This window comes from Crinia signifera, chromosome 9 (genome assembly GCF_055691185.1).
Source record: "Crinia signifera chromosome 9, ASM5569118v1, whole genome shotgun sequence".
In the NCBI taxonomy this organism is placed as follows: domain Eukaryota; kingdom Metazoa; phylum Chordata; class Amphibia; order Anura; family Myobatrachidae; genus Crinia; species Crinia signifera.
Genome location: NC_139225.1, coordinates 34,112,608 through 34,136,787, shown reverse-complemented (window position 1 = coordinate 34,136,787; position 24,180 = coordinate 34,112,608). Strand labels below are relative to the sequence as shown.

The following is a 24,180-nucleotide window of genomic DNA, read 5'->3' as shown; positions in this document are numbered from 1 at the left end:
TCTGTGCATCACCTACTAAACAGGAGTATGACAGGGTTGATAAAATCGGTCTCCTCTTAAACACCTAAAAGTAGCCAAAGCCGCTGGAGCCATCAGGGGGCACACATGGTGAGTTTACGCATTACAGATATATGTCCATTCCAGCGGGGGCACAACTATCAGCAGAATAATAGGTTGCACTAAAATTGCTACTTTGCAGAACTTTCCTGTTTATTTGTTATAACAAGAGCCCAAGTCTTGGGTAACACAATACAAAGATGCACAGGAACTAGCAAGTCACATGGACCTCCTCCATCACCAGGAACAAGACGCTGAGCAGTCTTGGTGAATGGGGACAAAGAAATAAGTCACAAGATCTTTTACCAATGGAGCATTTATTAGGAGAAAAGGTACATTGGGGGAAAAGATGTTCTGTACTGTAAGCAACTGGTAATACCAGAAGCCATGTTCCAACCTCACCAGTACCTAACTCGTGGCTCCGACCTATCTTGTGTAAGGTCCCAGTCCCCTTCTGTACCAGGGACCAACATCTGAAGCCTTCGTCACTGAAGATTCTAGATTATTTTAATGTTTGTTGTATACACTACATTGCAGTCTAGAACGTCTAGTTTTTGTTTGGATGTTTTCATCTCCATGTAATGAATTGTAACTATTACACCCCATTATCATATAGCCTAATACATTCAAGGTAATCTAAAGTGTCTGGCATTATTACGGCTGCTTTGTACTATAGCCTCTAAAAAAGGAGGTGACCAATGTGTCACACGGACACTTTACCCAACAATCATAACTCCAGATACCAGAGGTTAAATACACATAGAAGGACCAGAGAGGAAGCCGTCTCTGCACATATAAAATGCAATCTAAAAGTAATAAAAAATAATAGAATAGGCACATTATGTACTTGGCTTGTACATACAGTAGTGGCTGACGCAGGTTGTTACAGGCTATACCTTGCAGCGGCTTCTGAATAAACAGCCTCGTATGCAGTCGGTCAGAGGATGGAGGAGTAGCCTTTAACAGCTGCCCCAGGTGCTACTGGGTAGGGGTCATTGGGTTGACATTATTAAGGTCAACATACATTGGGTGGGCCACTGAAGCTCGACTGACCTTAGGTCGACACATGAAAGAGTTGACAGTGTGAAAAGGTTGACATGTTTTTTTTTTTACCTTGTCTACCTTAGGCGTGTCAACCTTTTTCATGTGTTGACCTAAGGCAAGCCGACCTTCACTGGTCAACCCAATGTAGGTCTACCTTAATAGTGTTGACCTAATGACCATCTACCATGCTACTTACATCTCTGATAACAATTACAGCCTGCGACAGAACTGACCGATTCTTAAAATAAACGTAGACAAGCGGTTGTCACTCAATAAGCCATAGACCACCATTACCAAATGTGTCCCCCATCCCTGGGTGCTACTCTCTCCGTACAAGTATGTGGGAGGTAATTGGAAGTCCCTCACACCCCGCCCCCACCATTTCAAACTAGTTCCACAAACTTAGACAGAGCCGGCAGAAACCCAGGTACTGCAACAACATATACATCTGCCCAGGAAGAGGAGACACCTTTAGGTGATCATGTAGCTTTAAAAATGATACTTTAAACTAAACTAGATACGTTTAAAAAACATTATGCTCCCATACTATATGGGAACAAAACAAGAGGCAGGATTTAAAAAGTTTTTCTTTTGTTTTTTTTTCAATTAATTGTTAATGGCAGTTCCAGGTTCCTTCGCTTTCTTACGGACAATTAAAAAAAATGATTAAAATCATAAAAAAAAAAAAACAAGTAAAAAATGCAGCTTCATTATTCTGGTTTAAAAATGTTCTGGTACAGTGTCCAAAGCTTCCTCCGGATCTCGTGACACCTCCACATTCTACAGAAACAAAGGACAGAAATCTTCGTTAATGGCGCAGTCTGCATTACAGTAGCAGCCTATTGTTCGAACAATGACATTTTGGGAGAAATTTACTAACGCAAATTTGTAAAAAAAATAGGTGTATTTGTTTTTAGAAATACACTTATTTTTTACACTTACTATCCCAAAAATACGGCAATTCGTATTTGTATTGATGTGCTATCAATACGAATTGACGTATTTTCGGGATAGTAAATGTCAAAAATAAGTGTATTTCTAAATACAAATACACCTATTTTTTTTACAAATTTGCTTTAGTAAATTTCCCCCTTTGTGTCTTGAAAACCTTTATAGAAAGAGGCCATAAACCTGTGGTACAGCCGAGTCACTTTCCCATTAAGGATCTGCATTACTGCACAGCTTTCTAAAGGATGTTCTATCACCCCCACCACTGATCATCCCTGTTCTGCAATCTGTATAGAACGCACATGAGCGTACTGCAATGGACAAGCAGCCTGTGCACCCACATGGAAAATACCCTCACAAGGCCGGAATGGGATCATTTGATAGACATACATTAGGTCTCCAAGCATTAGGTCGACAAGTGAAGGTTGACATGACTAAAAGGTAGACACAAGTATTAGATCAAAATGAGGAAAGTCAACATGGGGTTTTTCATTTTATTGGCCCAAATGTCAACACAGTCGACATGGCCACTAGCCCCTCACGTGGCTCGCTACGCTCGGTGGCACACTAATTTAATCTCCCACCATGCCCTAGTGGATGGTAAGACACGAAATACCGCCTGTTGGCACATGTCTGCAAATAAAAAAGTGCTTGTGTTGACCAAATGACCCGTCGACCTTCATGCTTGTCGACCTAGTGACCGTATCCTGAAAAGGCCATAAAAGAGAACTAGAATGACAGTGATAGGCCAAACCACACAGCTTCTTATATCAGCCAACATACCATTGGTTTTTCCCTATGGGTATTCACAGCTTCTATATTCAGGTAAATGGATTCTACTTTACAACCTAAAGAAAGGGAAAAGGATATATTAGTCTTAATGTTACACCCCAGTGACCAGAACACTGGATTGCAGCAATCCAAACTTTTTTTACATTTTGATTTCAGGTCATGTTTTCAGGATTTCTCTGTGGCAACAGATGGCTTAATTACAGACGCAGCAAACTAGATCACTGACGCATGATTAAATAGACGTAGAGAACATGAGCTGTTGGCAGTGCTTGGGAACGGATGCTGAACCACTCCTGCGATGCATTGTAATAAAAACCAGACACTATCACTTCACCGAGCTTAATAAATCTACCCCTCAGTAGGAATTCAATGTTCCGAGTGTCGGAAAGTCAGTGGATCGGTGAAAACAGCGGCGGATTGTCAAAAAACGGCCATGAATTCAACAATTTGCGGCCGTTTCCAACAAAACAGATCTGGACCGACTTTAAAAAAATAAAATAAAAACGGATCTGACTGCCTTCTGGACCACACATAGGTGTAGATTTATTATCAGTGGCGTGCGGTTCGTTATGGGCACAGGTTCGCTTCACCACTATATCGTGGTGAAGTGAACCTGATTTGCACCCGAATGTATGAACACTTGCCTGCACGTTGTGGGAGTGCGTTATCCCCTCCTGCCGGGGATACGCTTCCTCCCATAACGAATTGTGCGTTGCTGTCCGGCGGCGTCTTCTGCGCATGCGCCGGATACCTTTGTCTCGCGATGTGTACCCGGCGCATGCGCAGTTTTCCGCTGGCTGGTCTCCGGCGTCTTCAAAATTCAAACTGCACATGCGCCGGGTACACATGAGGGGAAGCGCTATCCCCTGCTTTAGCGCACGTGGATAGCGCAGAAACCCCATAGCGCACCTTGATAGATCTACCCCACAGTACATGTTTTGCAGGTCTCCTCACAGAATCAGTGAAAGTGAAATAATTAGCTCCACCGGTGGATCTTTTAAAATGTGTCAATGAGTAATGAATGCACCTGTGCACCTGCCGGGTGACCTGGAAACCGTGAACGGTGTGGTGTGTGTAAGGAAAAATGGAATACATTAGTTAAATCGTATTCTCAGAGTCCTTTGTCGAGGTTGGATATTGAATACAGCAGCTTGAGAATATAGTTTCCGGTCAAAAGCTCAAACTCCACCCCTTTATACCCTCTTGTCTGCTGGAGCTGGCCATTGGCTCATTAATGCCAAGAAGTTACTGAGGCAGCAAGTGATATCCATTACCAGTATTACCATTTTTTCAAAATAGCCACGGAAAGTGACCAATCACTAGCTGATTAGCCACTGCTGCAGCAAAGTCATGCTGAAGGTTGTAGTTCAGCTGCCAGTGCCAGCTCCTTTCTCTGTCCTAGATGCAATGTGAGACACAAAGTGGGCACTCACCATAAGCAAAAGGCGTCAGTTTCAGCACGGTGTGAAGGGGACACTTCAAGTATGGTAGTTCTTCTAGACGGAATGAGAACATAATCAACCAATGAATGGTGGAGAACGTTTACCAATATTTCTGGGACAATAAGAACTCAAACTATGATAAAACTCTGGGTGTCATATGGAAAAGTCAGCATTCAGAATATGGAAAAGTCAGCATTCTGAATAAACTATTGGTAGGTTCTAATAGAAGTGTGCATAAACCAATGGCGCCCCCTAGTGAAATCAAACGTCATAAAAAAAAATACGAAGGTCGTCACTTCTTGTCACAGGACTGATGGACGGCCGGTTTCTAGTTATTAGACAAGGCCTGGCCAACTTGTGGCTCTCCAGCTGTTGTGAACCTACAAGTTCCAGCATGCCTTGACACAGTTTTGCTATTAGGGAATGCTAAAACTGTGCAATGCATGCTGGGATATGTAGTTTCACAACAGCTGGAGAGCCACAGGCCAGGCCTACATTAGATACTTTATCCACACTTGCATCAACCTTCTGAGGAAACGCGTTAAGGACCACAGCCGCGCAGTTTATTTCCACACGACCAAGACATTAAAGACATAAAAGGGGCGCATCCGATCCCCCCTGGTGTGGACTCTACCTCGGGCTCTAGTAGGAAGGCTTCTCAGCCACAGACTGCTGTTCTATATTGCTTCAAATTCAATTCTCCTGCTATGGAGTGTATATACAATTGCTTTTGACATCACCTTTAGAATTTATTATATATTTGTCCATTGTATCTGTATATTTAATATATACTTTGTTAATAAGGTATATATGTAGAGCGAAAGATAACGTAATGGTGTGATATTGATTAAAAAACTTTATCTGCATATAATGAGAATGTCAACCAAAAAAACTTCAAAGTAGTGGGGGGGGGGTTTTACGCTAATTTCATATCTTTCACTAGGTGGCGCCATTGATTTAAAGCACACTTCTATTACTATTGTATCCTATGGAGTATTAATATCCATGCACATTGAGAATTTTCACCACATTTACCCGGGAGTGGACGACTTACTGTCCACAGCTTTCCGGTGGACCAGTAAGTAACCCCAGCAGATGAGCGGCCAGGCCAGTGACGATGCGGAAGCACGAATCACCGCTCATCGCTGCCCCGAACACACTGGGTGGCTTTCGAGCTGAAAGCCGCTCAAACGAATAAACTGAGCCGCTTTCAGCTCAAAGTCGCACAAGTGTGTATGAGCCATTAAGGTGCATACACATGGTGCAATTTTGGCTATGGCCAATTTTGACGAATTCTCTTAAACTGCTCAGAGCCACCAACAATCACTATACACACTCTATGATTTTGGCTATGGATGATTTTGACTATACTAGCAATAGATTCTACCAATATGGACTATATAGTGCATATCGGTAGTTCATTCTCGCATCATGGGGCAGATTCTAGCACCTTCGGTCCTCGGAGGGTTCACACCGGGGACCTATGTTTCTGACCTACACATGCGCATATTCTCATATGCACAAGTGCAGGGCTTCTGTCGGCGTGGTGCTCGCACCAAAGGGAGGGTTTGGGGGTAGGTGGCGTCCCCATGCAAATGCAGCCATGAAGTGGTGTGCTGGGTACCGGCACGTCACATGTCAACCCCCCGCCCTGCCTTCGTCCCAGACTCCAGTCTCCACTGACTTATATTTGCGAGCCCAGGAGAAAAATCATTTGATGGCCAATGACCATCAAATGATTTCTCCTGTTGCAGGCACAACGCATGGTTGGGAGGGGATATGGCGGCAGGATTGGGTGTGTTTTCGGCGGAGCGGGCAGTAAGCTGTGATCTGCGCAGCTTACCAAGTCAACCAGAATCAGGCCCCATGTATATTCCCCTTAATGTTACTCATGTGTATCCACATAGCATGCCTCTGGCTGCGATAGGAAGGTGCCTCTGGCCTATTGTCAGGTTCTGAGGTTCATCATGGACAACAGGTCGGCATAGTTAACATGTTGATGCCTTTTTTTTGGCTTAGCCTAATACCAACATTGTTAACATGGTGACATTTTGATGTGTGGCGACATTGTACACAAGGGCTAGCCAAACCGTTCCTCCAGATCTACCAACGGTCCACGTTTTCCAAATCACCTGGTGCACAGCTGTAGCCATTACTAACTGTCACATTTTCAACCTGCTGCAGTCATTCCTACTATAGATCCACAGGTTGTCTGCAAAGCATGACCTGTTGGTAGATCTCGAGAAAAGGTTTGTCCACCCCTTATGTATACAGGTGGGTTGGATGGTTCTGCGCTAACCTTTTTTACTGCAGCTCCTATAGCGTGGTTAATAGATAAAAATAGATAAAAAGAGCGCTATTTTGGTAATTATGTTGAGATATAACTATGGGGTACTGGTATTGTTAAGGGGTGCTGGGTATATCTAAAGAGTGGTACCTGTAAAGAAAAAAGGGTTAAATGCAATGTTTATACCCTTTTGGGGATTTTTGCGTTTTTTTAGAATTTTTAACGTTTTTTTTAAAAAGAATGGCTCCGTGCGGCACTGTCCCTAACTATCCCTATGTACCTCCGTTCCGTGATGTAAAGTTCTGCGGTGGATGAAAGAGGAGATGGCTGGCAGGTGTCTGGCTAGCCACGCGTCCGTGGTAGCCGCTGTGCTGTTTGTCCGTCTGTGCTGTTTGTCCTTGAAAAAGTGCGCTAAGTCGCATGAAACGTGTTGGACAGCATTCTTCAAACTGCCATCTCCAGCGGCACGCTGTTCCCACTACCCGCAGTGACTCCGTACAACTCGCCGACTTCCGGCTGACGGCAGAGACGGACAAACAGCACAGCGGCTACCACGGACGCGTGGCTAGCCAGACACCTGCCAGCCATCTCCTCTTTCATCCACCGCAGAACTTTACATAACGGAACGGAGGTACATAGGGATAGTTAGGGACAGTGCCGCACGGAGCCATTCTTTTTAAAAAAAAACGTTAAAAATTCTAAAAAAACGCAAAAATCCCCAAAAGGGTATAAACATTGCATTTAACCCTTTTTTCTTTACAGGTACCACTCTTTAGATATACCCAGCACCCCTTAACAATACCAGCACCCCATAGTTATATCTCAACATAATTACCAAAATAGCGCTCTTTTTTCTATTTTTTTTCACCCCTTATGTATACCAACCATTTGCCCATGTCAACATTCTGCCTGGATCCCTTTAAGCTGCAGTGCTCAGTAGATGGGACAAGTATACTTTGCTATAGGATAAATACCAGGTTCTTCCATACCCAGCGCAGACAGACAGTACAGGTCCTACATTCCAGAAATATTCTGGCAGCCTTGGCAAAATTATACTACAGCTAATTCCGCACACTGAACCTAACTGGGCCCACTGGGTGTAAGGTTTACAACATGGATCCACTCCCTTGAAACATCACTGTATTTACAGGGTTAACACTGGAAAGGAGTTCAACATGGAAAAGGTCAACGTGAAAAAAAGTTTGACATGAGGTTCACATTATTTTTTATGTCCATGTCAACACCTGAGCACATGGGTCTTACTGTTCCCATTCGTAGTCCACATGGATGGGAAAGTATATTAAAAAAAACACATTGTGGACCCTTTCACGAGTCGGCAGTTACCATGTTGACATTTTGCGTGCGACTGCCTTGACAGACATCCGGATATACCGTATTCTCATAGGAGTTTATAGAGATAGTTACCGGCACTTTTGTCCAGAAAATAGGCCAGCAGACAGCGCATGACAGCCTGGTGACAGATCACCAACACGTTCTCCTGACGCTCCAGCTCCATGATAACCGGCTCCAGCCGCTGTACCAGGTCTTCATAGGACTTTATTGAAAGCAAAAGTAAAATGAGCAAGAAATACTAGATCCTTCCGGATAACACCACATTACACTGTATCCGTTACATCAGAACATTTACCACCGCATTGTAAACAGGGAGCACCATATAGAAATGAAGTGCAGCCCAAGCAACTGTCCTATAGGCAGCGGTTCTAGCAGAGGAGGAGTGATAAGGTACCAACCAATCAGCTTCTAGATCTCAATTATAGGCCGTGTTTGAAAAAGGACAGAAGCTGATTGGCCGATACATCTTTCCCACTGAGCAGAGACTGCAAGATTAACCGACCTTAACTACATATTACAGCAGGCATGTCAAAATTGTAGCCATCCAGCTGTTGTGAAACTACACATCCCAGCATGCCTTGCCATAGTTTTAGCATTCCCTAATAGCAAAACTGTGGCAAGGCATGATGGTACTTGTAGTTTCACAACAGCTGGACGGCCTAACTTTGGGCATGTCTGTATTACAGGTACAGTGCTCCATAGCAGGATTGGTGCCGTATAGTTCTACCCAGAGGAAAATACAGGACTACAATTCTCCCGAAGCAATTGCCTTGCGTCCTTCTGGAAAGGGTTTTGCTTTGCTAAATCAAACTTTCTTGCATTTGACCTTTTATCAGGCTACATCTGCATGCGCTAATACTGGAGACTCCTCTATAGAGAGCAGTTTGGCTTCATCCTCCGTCTCACCTCTCCCTTGGGGTATCTGTAGCGATATTTGTCCTGGTCTCTCAGTGCAAACTCCTCAGGGAAATGATCCTGGATGTCTTCATAAGACATCTCCTCACACACACCCTGCAAGGAACCGTGCAGACATTTCAGCCACTACTCACTATGTGGAGCTAAAACAAAATGCTGTTAGAAGGGATGACATGATTAACTAGGGTGTACATAGTCCTAGAGGACTATTACCACACAGAGAAAGTACCAGCCAACCAGCTCCTAGCTGCTGTGTTACAGGTGGTGTTTAAAAAAAAAAAAAAGAGAGAGGAGCCGATTGGCTGGTATTTTAGCTCTGTCCAAGATTTGACCCCCCCCCCAAGTCTTCATCACAATGATCAATCATAAAAATCTTCCACAGTACTCACTGCATCAATCTCATTCAGGGCCTTCCACTGCTCATAGGGGACGTGCAGCGCTTCTGCAGTCTGGATAGTCCGCTTCATGTGACTGGTCCATACCTTCAGGTCTGTAATCTGCTGTGACTTAACGAAGCTGCCCAGCGCATGAGCAAACTGCAATGATCGGCGCAAACAGAACAAGGAAAGTGACACAGACTGACAGGGGACTGCTTCATTTTAATGCAGCAGAAACCAAAGGCCTAAGTCAGACCTGATCGCAGGCCAAATCTATTCTCAAAATGGAAAAAACAATGCTGCACTGCAGGTGGGGCAGATGTAACATGTGCAGAGACAGTTCGATTTGGGTGGATTATATTGTGTCTGCGCAGAGTAAATACTGGCTGCTTGATTTTTAAACTACAATTTAGATTATAATTTCAACTCACCACAACCAAATCTAACTCTCCCTGCACATGTTACATCTGCCCCACCTGCAGTGCAGTTTGGCCCACTAGAAGAACAAAATCTGCCTCGCCATCAAGTCTGCATTAGGCCCCAAGAATCTACACTTCATCCAAAAAGATTAAAAAAAACAAACAAACACTAATTAGATCTATTACACATACACTGTAATATTAGAGTTCTCGCGTACACCAACAAAAAGCACCTATGATGGTTTATGACCGATGTTGAATAGTTTTGCCATCGATGGGGCAGAACCAGATGGTTTTCCTCCATTGATGGCAAAACATAACCAAATAGTTTTTTTCCTATAAATCAAGGGGCCGGGAGACGAAGAACGGTGCCGCACCTGACACCCATAAAGGACCACCCCTGGGCCAGTCAGTCAATAAAAATGAAGGCCATCGATCGTTAAAACCAATCGATGGTCACATGCAGGATCGCCGTCGATGGCAACCATCGACGAAGATAGCATCAATGGCCATCCTTAGCAGCAAGCTGTAGAAAAGCTTATGGTCTCTCTAAATCAGGTTGAGTTATCCCCTGCCCCCCCCCCCCCCTCCACAGACACATTCATCTGATGGTCAGCAACATGGATTCAGGACCCCATGCTGAGGGGGTCAGGACCCCATGCTGAGGGGGTCAGGACCCACAGATTGAGAACCGCTGCTCTAAATAGTACATGAGCACTGTCCACGGATGAAGGCACAAAGGCCACAGATTCTGCATTGTAACACCCCAGACTAGGGGGATGTCGGATGTATATCTGCGGCCACAACATCTCTCACCTGCTTGCCCCGCTGTGACAGCCCGGAGTCACCTCCAATCCTGCCCATGAGATTAAGCTCGCTCTCTCCGTGCCGGGATAGGTAGATGGAACGGGGTGTTACGTGGATATTCATCAGGTAGTAAACCGTGCGGCTCTGCACGTGATCCTGCACTCTGTTCACCAGGTAGCGGTTCCCAACATTAAATATCTTAATATAAGACAGGGAGCTGGGACAGAAGAAGAGATGAAGAAAAAAAAAAAAAAAGAAGGTCATACAGCATATATCAATCTTCCACCCATCTCCACCTAATGTGCCCAAATATTATCATTTATTAATAGCAGCTGACAATTGGAAGATGGCTTATTAAATAACCCTTGCTGTATTCACAAAGCGTTCCAGATTAACTGGGGCAGGGGTATTAAAGCCAGTACACACAGGGTCTAATAAAACCATAAGTCACAACGGTATACGGTCATTAGGTCAACCATTGAAGATTGACAGGCCTTATGTCGACACCGGATAAAGGTCAACACGAGCATTAAGTCGACATGGGTTTTTCACTGCTTTTCTTGCAGACATGTGCCGAAAGGCAGTATTTCATGCTCTACCAAAGAATAAAGGAAGAATGAGAGTAGCGAGGCACCGTGCCCGAAGAAAATTGGCATCAATTAAAACCTTGTGACATTTCACCAAGCAGGCGGAGCAGTTCCATTACTCTGTAGCCGACGGCATTTAGTTTTTAGAAGTCACTGTGGACGTGGCACCAGCTCACAAACTTTTGCAAATGATATGTTTAGAACATGTAAGTGCAAATCCATGGTTTCCCCCAGCTCACTGAATGATATCAGTAACCAGTCTAGAACACTACATAATAGAATTCAGAGATATTGGTTACATACATTTGCGCAGGTGTATGACATGCCCCCAAGCCATTGTCAAGGCTTCTCTGTATATTGGGGTCCCTAACGCTATATCTAGGTGCAGGGTGCGGGAGAGAGAGAATAACTTAATAATATATTTATTTTTATTAATAATATTTATGTATTAGCTCTATCTCTTTCTTCGAGGACGTCAGGGTCCACAGGGCTAATGCTGGGTAGTGGAGTGGGAGAAAGAGCATTTCAGCACCTGAAAGGTTAAACTTCTTCCTGCCTCAAAGGCAGACCAAAGCTCCTCTCCTCGCCTCCAGGCTGACAGGGTGTCTACCATGAAGGCCCCCGGTTCGTGAGACCTGGACCCGTACAGGGTGACCTGGTGGTTGTGGCGGGATGCCATCAAGGCCACCTTCGGTGACCCTAATGTCGCACCAGCATCTGGAACACTTCCAGATGGAGGGCTCATTCGTTGGCATCTGAGTTCAGGAAGTCTGCTTCACAATTGAAGACACCCGGGATAAAGATCGCTGAGAGAGCAGGATCTTCTCCCCTGACCATTGAAAGATGCAGGTCTCTGCCATGGACGCCCAGCTCCGAGTGCCCCCTGGTAGTTGATATAAGCCATCGTGGTCGCATGGTCTGCTTGGACCTGCACAGGGCGATCTTGGAGCCAGGGTCCTGCCAGGCCCAGGTATTGTAAGACTGACCTCAGTTCGAGGACACTTATTGACAGCTGGGATTCTTGTGCATTCCATAATCCCTGCAAAGATTGTTGGCAAGTCACTGTTCCCAACCGTGGAGGCTGGCATCCGTGGTAGTAAGAGTCCACTGGTGAATCCAAAACTGTCTCCCCGCTGTGAGGTTCTGGTCTAGAAGCCACCAGGATAGGGTGATCCGTACGGCGGGTGATAAAGCAGGTGGGACCAAATATTGGTGTAGGATCCCAACCACTTTGGCCCTTATTCAGATCTGATTGCAGTACAAATTTGTTTGGAAAATGGGCAAAACCATGTGCACTGCAGGTGTGGCAGGCAGACAAGAAGCAGTGACAGGAACCTGTATGGGTATGCCTTAATACTGTCGCTGTGGGAGGGGCTATGTAGGGAGAGCCCACTCCCCTGCTAGCAAATGGATGCCAGGGAAGATTACCTCATGTAGCTGCCCACACACCTGCATCCCTGGTGGTCCAGCAGGAGCGGGTGGCATACCAATTGTCCACTTGTTAACGCAGTCTGGCAGCGCCAGGCTACTACAGCCACTAATACGATGGTCCCCAGATGGGGCCAACTGAGGTCATGCACTGATGTGTGGTGCTGCAGCTGCCAGGCCTGGGTGATGAAGTAGCAGTGCTGGTGTCTGATATGATGTGATGCTGTGCCACACTAGAGCCATCTATCCCAACCAATTTAGGGGCACTGCACAACACACCTCTGTTACCCAAAATTGGGTCTATGATTAACCAGCAAGGAGCCACATATTTATGGCTCTTTACTTAAATATATCCAAACTAAGAGCTACCTACCTTGGAGCAACCCCATAATACTCCATGTGGCATAGAAGGACCTGAATCTCCTCATAATGCAGGCTCCTTTCTGCCTCTCACAACAGACACATATATATTATATATACATAGAACAGTTTGATCCCTGTCACCTGCTTTTGCTCTTCTATACAAAGTCCCGTGAGTGCCTTATACCCCTTTTCCACTTGCAAAAATATCCCGGGTTTTTGCACATGAATGCACATCAACCCGGGATTTAGCTCAGTGTGAAAGGGTCTTGAAAGAATATCCTGGGAGGAGTATCCCAGGATTTCTACCCAGGTCCTGACCTGGGTAGATTCCAGAATCGACTCGGGATGCAATCAGTGTGGGACTTTAAAAAAGCTGCTGATTGGAGCTTTCTTAGGCTCACAAATGCTGATTTCATCTTTCAGAGCCCTGAAGTCCATTTCTAATGACATGCTTTTGTATTTGCAGGGATTTCCCGGGATCAGTGTGAATGGGGCTGTCCTGGGTCGATCCCAGGTCCGAGTGCAGTGTGAAAGGGTACATTCCCGGGTAGTGTCCCAGGAAGCATCCGGGAACAAATTCCCGGGTATGACCAGGCTCTGCAAGTGGAAAAGGGGTATTTCAGAGATTGCTATCTTACCCAGACCTGTAGTTCACGGACAAGAATGCACCAGGGCAATCACGCTGAGGATCACAGCGAGCGCCTATCCACTGGAAATTATGTCCAAAAAAGTAGACATGGCACTCACTAGGGCTTTGTAATTATTTAAGCACAATATTTTATCCATAAGCAGAACAGACATTAATAAAAAAAACAAAGTTTAAAAAAACTTCCTTGAAGAATTGAGGAAACATGTAATTTCCATGTAAATGCTCCTTTTACAGTGGATGGAGAAAAAAATTCCACCCTACAAAAATATACTTAAATGATTATATTCGTTAAGTCCCTTTGGAGCAACGGTGTCAAGGGTATGGATCCAACGGGATTCCTATTTCAACAACAGTAATTCCCCGTCACCTCCCCTGCATAGTGGAGGGGCCCAGTCGATAATCATATACTGAAGCATGGACACTTGGTTCCCATGCAAGATAAAGTGAGCTGCCACTGGTTTGTCAGTGGTACCTCTGTCAACATATGTATAAATATATGTCTTTTAATTATATCATTGTGCGTTCCTGTGCAAAGGCAGAACTAGTTGCACCAGGTAACAATAGCATTACAATGGGTTAGACTGATTCATTATATGCTCCATCCCTTGTTCTGCGGGTCATCAATGCCCTAGTGACAGAATGAGCAGCTGAGGCTATACTATGGTCTGAGGGCCTAATTCAGAGTTGGCCGCTAATCAGCAAATTAAGCAATTATTGAATTACTGCACACGCGTATAACACACATTGCGCATTTGTAAGGCTGAGTAGTGACCAAATATGTGCATGGATCAGAATTGCCACAGACTTGCAGTTTGACTGACAGGAAGCCTGCGTTTGGGGTTGGTAACCTGACATTTTCTGGGTGTGGTTGGAAAAATGCCAGGACCGTCCATTTCCACCCTGTCACCATTGGCTTTTTTTTTTTTTTTTACTCTTTATTTGTATAACAAGAGCTGAGTGATTATAATTGCTTAATATGCATTAAGCAATTAACAGAGAGCTCTCGGCCAATCAGAGAACCGCCGGTCATTTGACAGGTATTTTAAAAATCTAATAGCCGCCACTGCACTGCCCATCCCCGCTGCTGCTATTTGTGATCACAGCTGAGCATACCCGGCTAGGTCAGTGTGTGCTGGTGCTCAGGGACCCGCCGCCCGTCTCCACTATTTGTGATCACATGCCCGGCCAGGTCAGCAGCACTCGCCGCCCGGCCCCACTATTTGTGATCACATGCCCGGCCAGGTCAGCAGCACTGGCCGCACCCGCTGCCCGCCCCCACTACTGGCACTGCACCCCACCTGCTCCTCATTGGCATCACCGCTACCCGCCCCACTGCTCCTCACCGCCCTGCAGCTCCCCATTTGTTTTACATGTGAAAAATCGCAAGCGATTTATCACATGTAAAAATTGGCTCATCAAGTCCTAAATTGTATGTGAGCCTCCCGGGGAGCTGCCGGGCGGCTCGGAGGAGAATTGGGTCCGACTTGTCCTTAGGACAAGTCGGCCTAATGTATGGGGGCCTTAAGACGACACCCAGGGATCCCAGATCAAATTAAATTCATGAGGGCAGTCACGGAGATAATATGTAATCTTTTCCATGTTGGCGAAAAAGTGTGTGTGTGTTTTTTCCAGCTTCTAGCTATCAAAGAGTTTACAGCTGCCAAGACATACGAGAATAGTTTGTTCAGAGAAGAGTCAATACTGTATTTTGAAAAGGGAAGGCCAATAAAAAAAAAAAAAAAAAAAAAAAAAAAAAAACAGGGTTCTAAGGTAAGCAGAATGCCAGAGAGGGATTGCAACATAGCAAGGACGCAAGTCCAATAAGGGATAACGGTAGGGCATGTCCACCATATGTGATATAAGGTGCCTCTCTGTCCGCAACCCCGCCAACAAACCAAACCGGAGTAGCAGAGGGGATGATCCGAGACAGTCTATGTGGGGTATAATACAACTTATAGGAGGTTTCCTTTATACGAGTGGATAAGGAGCTCCTGCCAATTCCCTCCCTCACCTCCTCCCAAGAGGAATCATCTGGGGGTCACCTTTCCGTCAGAGGTTACAAAAAAAAAAAAAAAACAATAAGTGCATTTTTTTTACGGCTTGCCATTTTGGTGTGTGTACTGTGCAGCAGTGACTGTGCCAGTCTGGCTGCAATCGATTCAAGAATGGGCGGTTTCTTATGGGCCAGTGGTCTGGAATTTAGTTTTTACATATTTTTCCTATAGATTGTAAGTTTGCAGCAGGGCCCTCCTACCTCTGTGTGTGTCTGTTGTTACCTAGTTTCTTCTATCACGGTTTACAATTGTAGAGCGCAACGGAATCTACTGCGCTATATAAGAAATTAAATAAATATGGACACGTAGTGGACTTTTATTTTCTACATTTATAGGAATGGTTATGGTCTGTGTAAAAGCTGTATAAAAAAACCGTGAGTACTTTGCTTTTTACATGAAAGGGAGATATATATATATATATATATATAGCGATGTAAAAAGACAGCGGCGACTAATTATTGTGGATGAGATCATTTAGATTAAAAATATTATTTAATGGGATGACAATAAAAGGGTATGGCAGTGGTAAAAAAAAAAAGGTCTAAACAATTGGACCAATATTGCACGGTAACAAAATAAGAGTAATTGGTAAATGTACAAAGATATAAAAGGTATATAAAAAATATATATATAAAAAAGGGGAAATATATATATTATATATTTCCCCTTTTTTATATATATATATTTTTTATATACCTTTTATATCTTTGTACATTTACCAATTACTCTTATTTTGTTACCGTGCAATATTGGTCCAATTGTTTACACCTTTTTTTTTACCACTGCCATACCCTTTTATTGTCATCCCATTAAATAATATTTTTAATCTAAATGATCTCATCCACAATAATTAGTCGCCGCTGTCTTTTTACATCGCTATCTATAAACCCCCAAGTAACATACCAATACTTTTACTAAAAGACAGGCTGACACCATTATAACAGAAGGGAATATTATTGTTAGGTACCATCAATTCAGCACAAGTGGCGCCTCACATCCATAACACACACACACACACACACACACACACACTAAATTAACTGATAATAAATAGTGGAGATTTGGTTCAAGAATTGATCAATGCATTTAAGCCTGCAGCCCCCTTCACGGGAGCCCATTTTTCTGCAGGTCCTAACACTATCGCTGAAAATGGCTACAATACACATGTCTATCACATCAATGTTTGATTCCAGGCATGCTATCTGGTCTAAGGCTCACAGCAGACTATGCTTTTATATGTGAGCAGTTACCAACACACCTGTCACTAATCTCTCACCTGTAACCTCTCATGCACCCTGTTTAAGCTAAGACTCTATAGCTTATGTTAACCATTTCCCTAGATGATTAGTGACAGGTGTGTTGGTAACTGCTCACATATAAAAGCATAGTGTGCTGTGAGCCTTAGATAGCATCTAGATTAGATGTGGATGAGTCCGCACACAAAGACAGTTGCTCGTAAGCGCTTAATATTTATTGAAAAACCAACATAGGATCATCGGGGCTCATCATAGGATCACCAATCCCAGTGTGACCAAGCTCTCTGAGCGAAACGCGCGTCACTTCCGGTCCTGGCGTTCACCTGAGAGGTGAGCCACGGACCAAACTGCTCTCCCGAACACGCTGTCTTCAAGTCGTATTGACAGACGGAATAGTCGGTCCGTGAGTATTCAGCAGTATCGCACATTGCGCTGCAGATCCTAGGTATATTTGGAGGTTGCCGCTGTGACTTTGTATTATTCTGTCTTGATTACACCGCGGTCCTTAGTCTGTGTGGAAGCTGCTACGGTGACATTGCTATATCTTGTCCCAATCCTGCAGCGCATGGGGCTCCTATATCTTGAGGCTGCCGTTTGACATTTTTCTATTCTGTCTCAGTTATACCGCGGTCAGAAGTCTATGTGAAGGCTACTGCGTTGACACTGTTTTACTCTGTCCTGATCTAGCAGCGCATGAAGCTCATAATTGCAGTTATTTTGGATAATTGTACACCTTGAACTAGCATATGTATTAGATCCATGTGGGTTTGACTGTTAAGAGTGATTTTTGAAACAGCTGCCAATCATAGCATCCAAAGTGGCATTATTTTTGATAATTGTACACCTTGAACTAGCATATGTATTAGATCCATGTGGGTTTGACTGTTAAGGGTGATTTTTGAAACAACTGCCAATCATAGCATCCAAAGTGGCATTTGTCGGTGGATATGACAGCAGCAATTTATGAACAACAAAAAACAAGTATCACTTGGAAAGTCAACACTTATGACATGTCGACCACCCTGTCTATATGCTAGTGATTTATTGCAGAGACTTACTAACTACTCAGGATATTCCAGGCACTACAGGCTAAAAAACCTAATAGGGCAAAATTTATTTAACCTAAGCATACTCTGTTGTAAATCGACACTCTCTGTGTTGACAACTGTATCCAACTGACCACATTTTCCTCATAGGACAAAGATTTCTCCATATCAGTGGTCTCTCTCATTCTGACAGGTGCCTATGCGGGTCCTATAAATGCAGTAGCATCAGGACTAGCCCAGGCACTTTCTGTCATAACAGCAGAAGACTACTACCTATGTTTTTCTGTCTGGGTGACACCGACCATTATCTCTCATCTGCCATTCTATGTTCACAATGAACAGATGCCAGACAGCAGAATAAGGGTTTGGAAGAATATCCCAGACTCCTTTTCAACTTAAGAGGTGCGCCCTTATCTTTGAACTCCTCTGCCCAATCGAGGTTCAGTGTGACCATTTTTGGGCCAAATCAGCCGATTGGACTCCCTGCACTGCATAAATTGCAACAGGAACAATCTGAGCAGAAATACTTTGGCCTAAAGGTAATCAAAACACTACTTTATATCTATTCCTTAGTGCACATAGGACGAAGGGATCCAACTCTCACCCAGTATTCGATGTATTTATACATGATACTGGAAAGCAGAATGGACCCAGCATAAAGAGAAAGTGCACCACTCTTTTCAAGTATCAGCTAAATGGAAACTTTCTATTGAGAGTACAGAGGTCGGCTTAAATGGCAACATAGTCACAACTGCCTAGAATACTCTAACAATAACCTATTTGTGAATAACAGTGTTGAGACACAAGCCCCAGACTTTGTATTAAATTTGTGTATTCAAAAATAGAAAATATACATATACGTGTCTCTAAAGTCAGACAAGGGGTGTGTCTGTTTGGGAGAAAGCAGTATTAACCCTGAATATTGGTACAGGGTATCACATAAATTCTGTGAAATTGTTTTATTTATATTTTTTTGTGATTTGAATGGAAACTTCAATTTCGCCAGATTGGTAACCACTTAAGGATTAAGTATTAATTATAGATCTGTGTTTTGTCTGTCCGATTGAAACCGAATTTGCCAATTAGGCAATATTTAAATAAAGCAAGAATTCGATACAGATCTAAATACAAAAAATCCAGTAATGAACTGGGTAAACGTGTACCCTTCTTGTCAACAAGACCAACATCGGTCTTAGCTGACAGGGCACATTGTATTTTAAGGCATACCGAAATAAAAGTTAAATCTTAATTGTCAACACATTTACATTATTCAACAATAAAAAGAGTGCCCCAAAAAGACTTAATCAGCCTTTTTTCTTGCATGTCTTTTTTGCAAGGACCCCAAATCCCCCATAATAGCCTTAGATAGCATGCCTGGAATCAAACATTGATGTGATAGCTATGTGTATTGTAGCCATTTTCAGCGATAGTGTTAGGACCTGCAGAAAAGTGGGGTCCTGTGAAGGGGGCTGCAGGCTTAAATGCATTGATCAATTCATGAACCAAATCTCCACTATTTATTATCAGTTAATTTAGTGTGTGCAGAGCCCCTACAATGTCTGTTTAAACAATGTGGTCACAAGCCATAGGGCACCCCAAAACTAGGAAAGGTGAGTGCGTGTGTATATATATATATATATATATATACAGAGGCTGGAGGTGCGGCACTCGTAGCTTCGTTGTCAGCGACTCAATAACCACACCGTGACACGGTAGCTTTGGTGATCAACGTTTCAAATAACTTGTATTTTTCATCAGGATACAAGTTATTTGAAACGTTGATCACCAAAGCTACCGTGTCACGGTGTGGTTATTGAGTCGCTGACAACGAAGCTACGAGTGCCGCACCTCCAGCCTCTGTATGTATTATTACTGTGAGGGCACCGGCTGCAGATATTCTATCGTTCCATAGGAGTGCCAGACCTCTGTGCTTTATATATATATATATATATATATATATATATATATATATATATATATATATATATATATATATATATATATATATATATATATATATATATATATATACACACACACATATACATACATACATACACACACACATATACATACATACATACATACATACACACACACACTAAAATGCTAATAAAAAAAAATAAAAAAACATAACCCAGCACAGTATACAAAATGTAAGGTAGCTCTTAGTTTGGATATATTTATTTAAGGAGCTATTATCATGTGGCTCCTTGCTGGTTTATCGTAGACCCAAGTTAGGGTAACGGAGGTGTTATTAACACCCTACAAAAAAAAAAAAAAAAAATTCGACATTGCACTACGAACCCCTAATATACAGAGAAGCATTGACAAACTGCTGGGGGGCTGATCACACATTTTCGCAAATATATGTAACCAATATCTCTGAATTATATTATCATGTAGTGTTCAAGACTGGTTACTAAGGCCATTCAGTGAGCTGGGGGAAACAATGTATTTTTTCTTACTCGGTATTACCTCTCCTTTCCATGCAACTGAATGGAATTACTAAATTAATTGAGCACCTGCCACTATCTATATGTATGTTTTGGAACATGTTCAATTACAAACGTTCTGTGTATTGATCTTTACCTGTCTAAATCATCATGCAGGGGCTCATAATTCATCTGATAACACTCAATTCTCTTCAGGAAGTCTTCCACCACTTTTTCTCGATCACAGTCCTTGTAATCCGGACTGGATAACTTCACTTGCTAGGACAAGGAGACAATGAAGTAACCATTAGGGTGGCAGAGACCTAGAAGTGTGAAAGAAGAATGGAGAAACAAATAGTCTAAGAAAAGGAATAGCACATGAGGGAAGAGGGCCCTGCTCGTCAGAGATTACATTCTACAGGAGAGGGGCAGACAGACAGGGGTGGCACAGGTGGGGGAGAAGTGAGGATGTAACAGGGTAAGGATGGGAGATGGCTGGGTTTGATGAAGAAGTGGGTCTTCAAAGCCCGTTAAAATATTTGTAGAGTCTACAATAGGGGTCACAAGGACAAAATTCTTGGAGACAGGAGAGGGAGAAAGTAATCTGTAGACAGGAGGCGGCGTGCATTAGTGGAGCAGAGGGCGGGTGGGAGTGTAAAGACAGATTAAGTCAGATATATAGATGGAAGAGGAATGGGTGAGGTCTTTGTAAAGCTGGGTACACACCATCCAATATCATTGGTGAAGGACATCGCCAACAATATCGCTTGAACTAACAGGCGAACAATAGTGCTTAAACACTGAAGGTAACGTCACAGGGCCCCGCTGCCCAACATGCCATCGTTGCCAATGTAGTCAGATTTGACTGAATGTCCAGATGACAGGAGGGGGATCCTTACATGACAGCAGGGCGGAGGGAACAGGGGGAGGCGGCGTAGGGAGCCAGGCAGGTGAGGAAGCTGTTGCCCTCTGACTCAGTGCCAGTGGGAGCAGGGCACCCGGCGATTGGCTGAGAGAGGTCTCAGCCAATCAATCGCTTCCTATTCCTCTGTATGGGCTTTTTTTTCCCCTTCAAGTGCCCTGCTCCTCCCGCCGCTGCCCGGCACTAGCGTCTTCTCCTGCCCGGCGCCAGGCGCCCTGGTCCCGCTGGCACCGAGTCAGAGGTCAACAGCTTCCTCACCTGCCCGGCTCCCTACGCCGCCTCCCCCTGTTCCCTCCACCCGGCATCCCCCGCCCACTGCCATTCCCCACACGGCTTCCTCCCCTTCCCGAGCTCTCAACAGCTCCCCCTGACCAGCCAGTCTCAAGGCTCCCTCCTCCTGCAGCTCCTCTGGGACTGCATATGATAAATCCATGCGATTTATCATATGCAACACTTGGCACATCAAGTGCCTAATCGTGTGTCCCCCTCCTGGGGAGCTGTCGGGGAAATCAGGTACGACTTGCCCCTAGGACAAGTCGGAGTAATGTATGGGGGCCTTTAACTACATCTTTATCGTGCATATTGTTACAAAATATTACCAGTGTGGGGCGATTGCAGGGCGTTGCAGACATGTGGTGCCCTGCAAATAACATTCTATGGAATGCCCTTTCACAGACAATAAGACTCTCCACTAGCCTCCAAACTTTCAAGCGTTCCCTGAAAATTCACCTCTTCAGGCAAGCCTATCATATTTAAGTTCTACACACATAACCCTCTGAGGCACTTATGTATTATATAGCTTCCCTTCTGGACTTGTAACTTGGTGGGACTGCTATGCTATTACTGGTGCCTGTCCTTGTGTTTCCCTCCTATATCCCTACAGATCATGCATGTCCAAACTATGGCCCTCCAGCTGTCCCATCATGCCTTGACACAGTTTTGCTATTAGGGAATGCTAAACCTATGACAAGGCATGATGGGATGTGTAGTTTCTCAACAGCTGGAGGGACACAGTTTGGACATGCCTGCTATAGATTTTAAGCTTGCAGCAGGGCTCTCCTACCTCCAAGTCTGTCTGTTACCCAGTTTGTTTTATCACTGTCTACTATTGTAAAGAAGCAGAAAAAAAAATAGTAGAAAGCAGCGCTACTGAAAGTAATAATTTATTTTCTCATTATATTAAATCATAAAAAAATATATATAATTGCAAAAAATAGCAGCACAAAATTTCAATAATACACAGATACCAGGCGTTATTAAACGGGTCTAAAATACATTAATAAAACATGAGCTCTCTCTCACAGCCTAAAACAAATTGCATTCAATCATTTCAATAAGCTAAATAAGCCAACATTTTTTCCAATTCCAGAAAGGATACTGGTTAATTAATATGCTTCAGACTGCTCTCACAGTTCCCACAATTTTGATAAGCTCAATGAGCCAGCATCAATTTCTCATCTCAGATGATTAACAGGTTAATTGTTTCAGAACGCTCACAGTTCAACGCAATTTGTAGTCACTGCCTTGTATAATGGGGGATATTTTCCAAATGTCCTTTAGCGGGAATTTATATTCATAACCTGCAATTTAGAGCTTTAATAGCCGCCAATATACAGGTTAAATTGTCATTATTTAATATACTTGCGAGTGGAGCTCCACAATGGACACAAAGATCCCCTCCTGCTGTAGAAAGTCTTCAGGTTCCCTCCCGGCTGTCAGTTTTGCAAATTTGCAGCCTTATCCGGAGTTGAGATAACCAGGGTAGATGGTGGCCGGTGTCCAGATTGGATTAACGCGTTTACCCGCCTTTCCTATATAGGTCAGCGGCTTCCTCAGAATCCTCTGTGAGCTCAGCTCATGTTTTATTAATGTATTTTAGACCCGTTTAATACCGCCCGGTATCTGTGTATTATTGAAATTTTGTGCTGCTATTTTTTGCAATGATATATTTTTTTATGATTTAATCTAATGAGAAAATAAATTACTTTCAGTAGCGCTGCTTTCTACTGTTTTTTCTGCTTCTTTCACATATAAAGAGTACCCCTTAAATTAGCAGCTGCAGACTGAAAGTAATTAGTGAATCTGAGCTAAGTCCACTTTTTCTTTTTTCTACTATTGTAAAGCGCAACAGAATCTGCTGCGCTATACAAAAAATTTTAAATAAATAACGGTGAAAGCATTCTATACATTTTGTATAAAATAAATAGGTTGTAAAAAAGTAAAATTATGGGTTTGACATTAAACATTAAGAGCCTACTATGGTCTGGAACAACAAATTTGTTAACTTTTAAGTGTTTCTGAAAGCACACATGTATGTATGTAATGTGTATTTCAATTCATAGTAAGTACTGGTCTTACTGTAATATTTTCAGAAATGATATCGGGGTCATCGCAGATGGATTCAATAAAGAACACCTGTCGATAAGAGAAAAAAAAAATGATTGAAAAGAACAAATGTATATAAACAGAACTCAATAATGGACATTACACAAAATGATACAAGGGTTAATTAAAGCGGGCTATCACCAGGTATTGGATTATCTACACGTTTAAAAAATGTCTGAAAAATAAAATCAGTTTAAAAATGCAGAATTCTTCCTATTAGCATGCTTATAGGTAGTACGGATGGTGTAATGTAGTGTTCCCGCTAGGCTGTTTTAGCGGGGCGCTGCGCCCTGCCCGATTTTTAAAGGGCAAAATGCGCCCTGCCCCTCTGGCAGCGCCCCGCTAAAACAGCCTGTCTCCTACGCTTAGCGTGATACAGGGGAAGCCCGGCGCCGCAGTATATAGCGGTGCCCGGCGCTTCCCTGGCAGCGGAGAGCCTTCGGTGCGGCCAGGCCCGCCCCTTTCAATGACGATGCCGGCCGGGCCCGCCCATTTTCTTGACGACGGCCAGGCCCGGCCATTTTCGTCACGACGCAGCCCGGACACACCCCTTTGGTGACGTCGGCGGCCCGGGACCGCCCAGAACAGTGACGTCGGCGGTCTCGGTCCGCCCC

The 24,180-nt window shown here is 43.7% G+C and overlaps 1 protein-coding gene across 3 annotated transcripts in view; it reads right to left on the bottom strand.

Moving 5' to 3' along the window:
• Positions 1-355: 355 nt before the first annotated feature.
• PFKFB1 (6-phosphofructo-2-kinase/fructose-2,6-biphosphatase 1) overlaps positions 356-24,180 on the bottom strand; it is a 50,953-nt gene continuing 27,128 nt past the window's right edge. For 2 of the 3 annotated variants that reach the window (XM_083158781.1, XM_083158779.1), the window contains exons 6-14: positions 23,540-23,596; positions 20,417-20,538; positions 10,451-10,658; positions 9,228-9,374; positions 8,830-8,934; positions 7,996-8,125; positions 4,275-4,337; positions 2,833-2,897; positions 356-1,881 (exon numbers count right to left, since the gene is read on the bottom strand). In XM_083158781.1, the coding sequence (XP_083014907.1) occupies positions 1,822-1,881; positions 2,833-2,897; positions 4,275-4,337; positions 7,996-8,125; positions 8,830-8,934; positions 9,228-9,374; positions 10,451-10,658; positions 20,417-20,538; positions 23,540-23,596 (957 nt within the window). In that variant the 3' untranslated portion in view covers positions 356-1,821. The remainder of the gene's footprint in view (positions 1,882-2,832; positions 2,898-4,274; positions 4,338-7,995; positions 8,126-8,829; positions 8,935-9,227; positions 9,375-10,450; positions 10,659-20,416; positions 20,539-23,539; positions 23,597-24,180) is intronic. The other variant, XM_083158780.1, reaches the window with a different exon arrangement.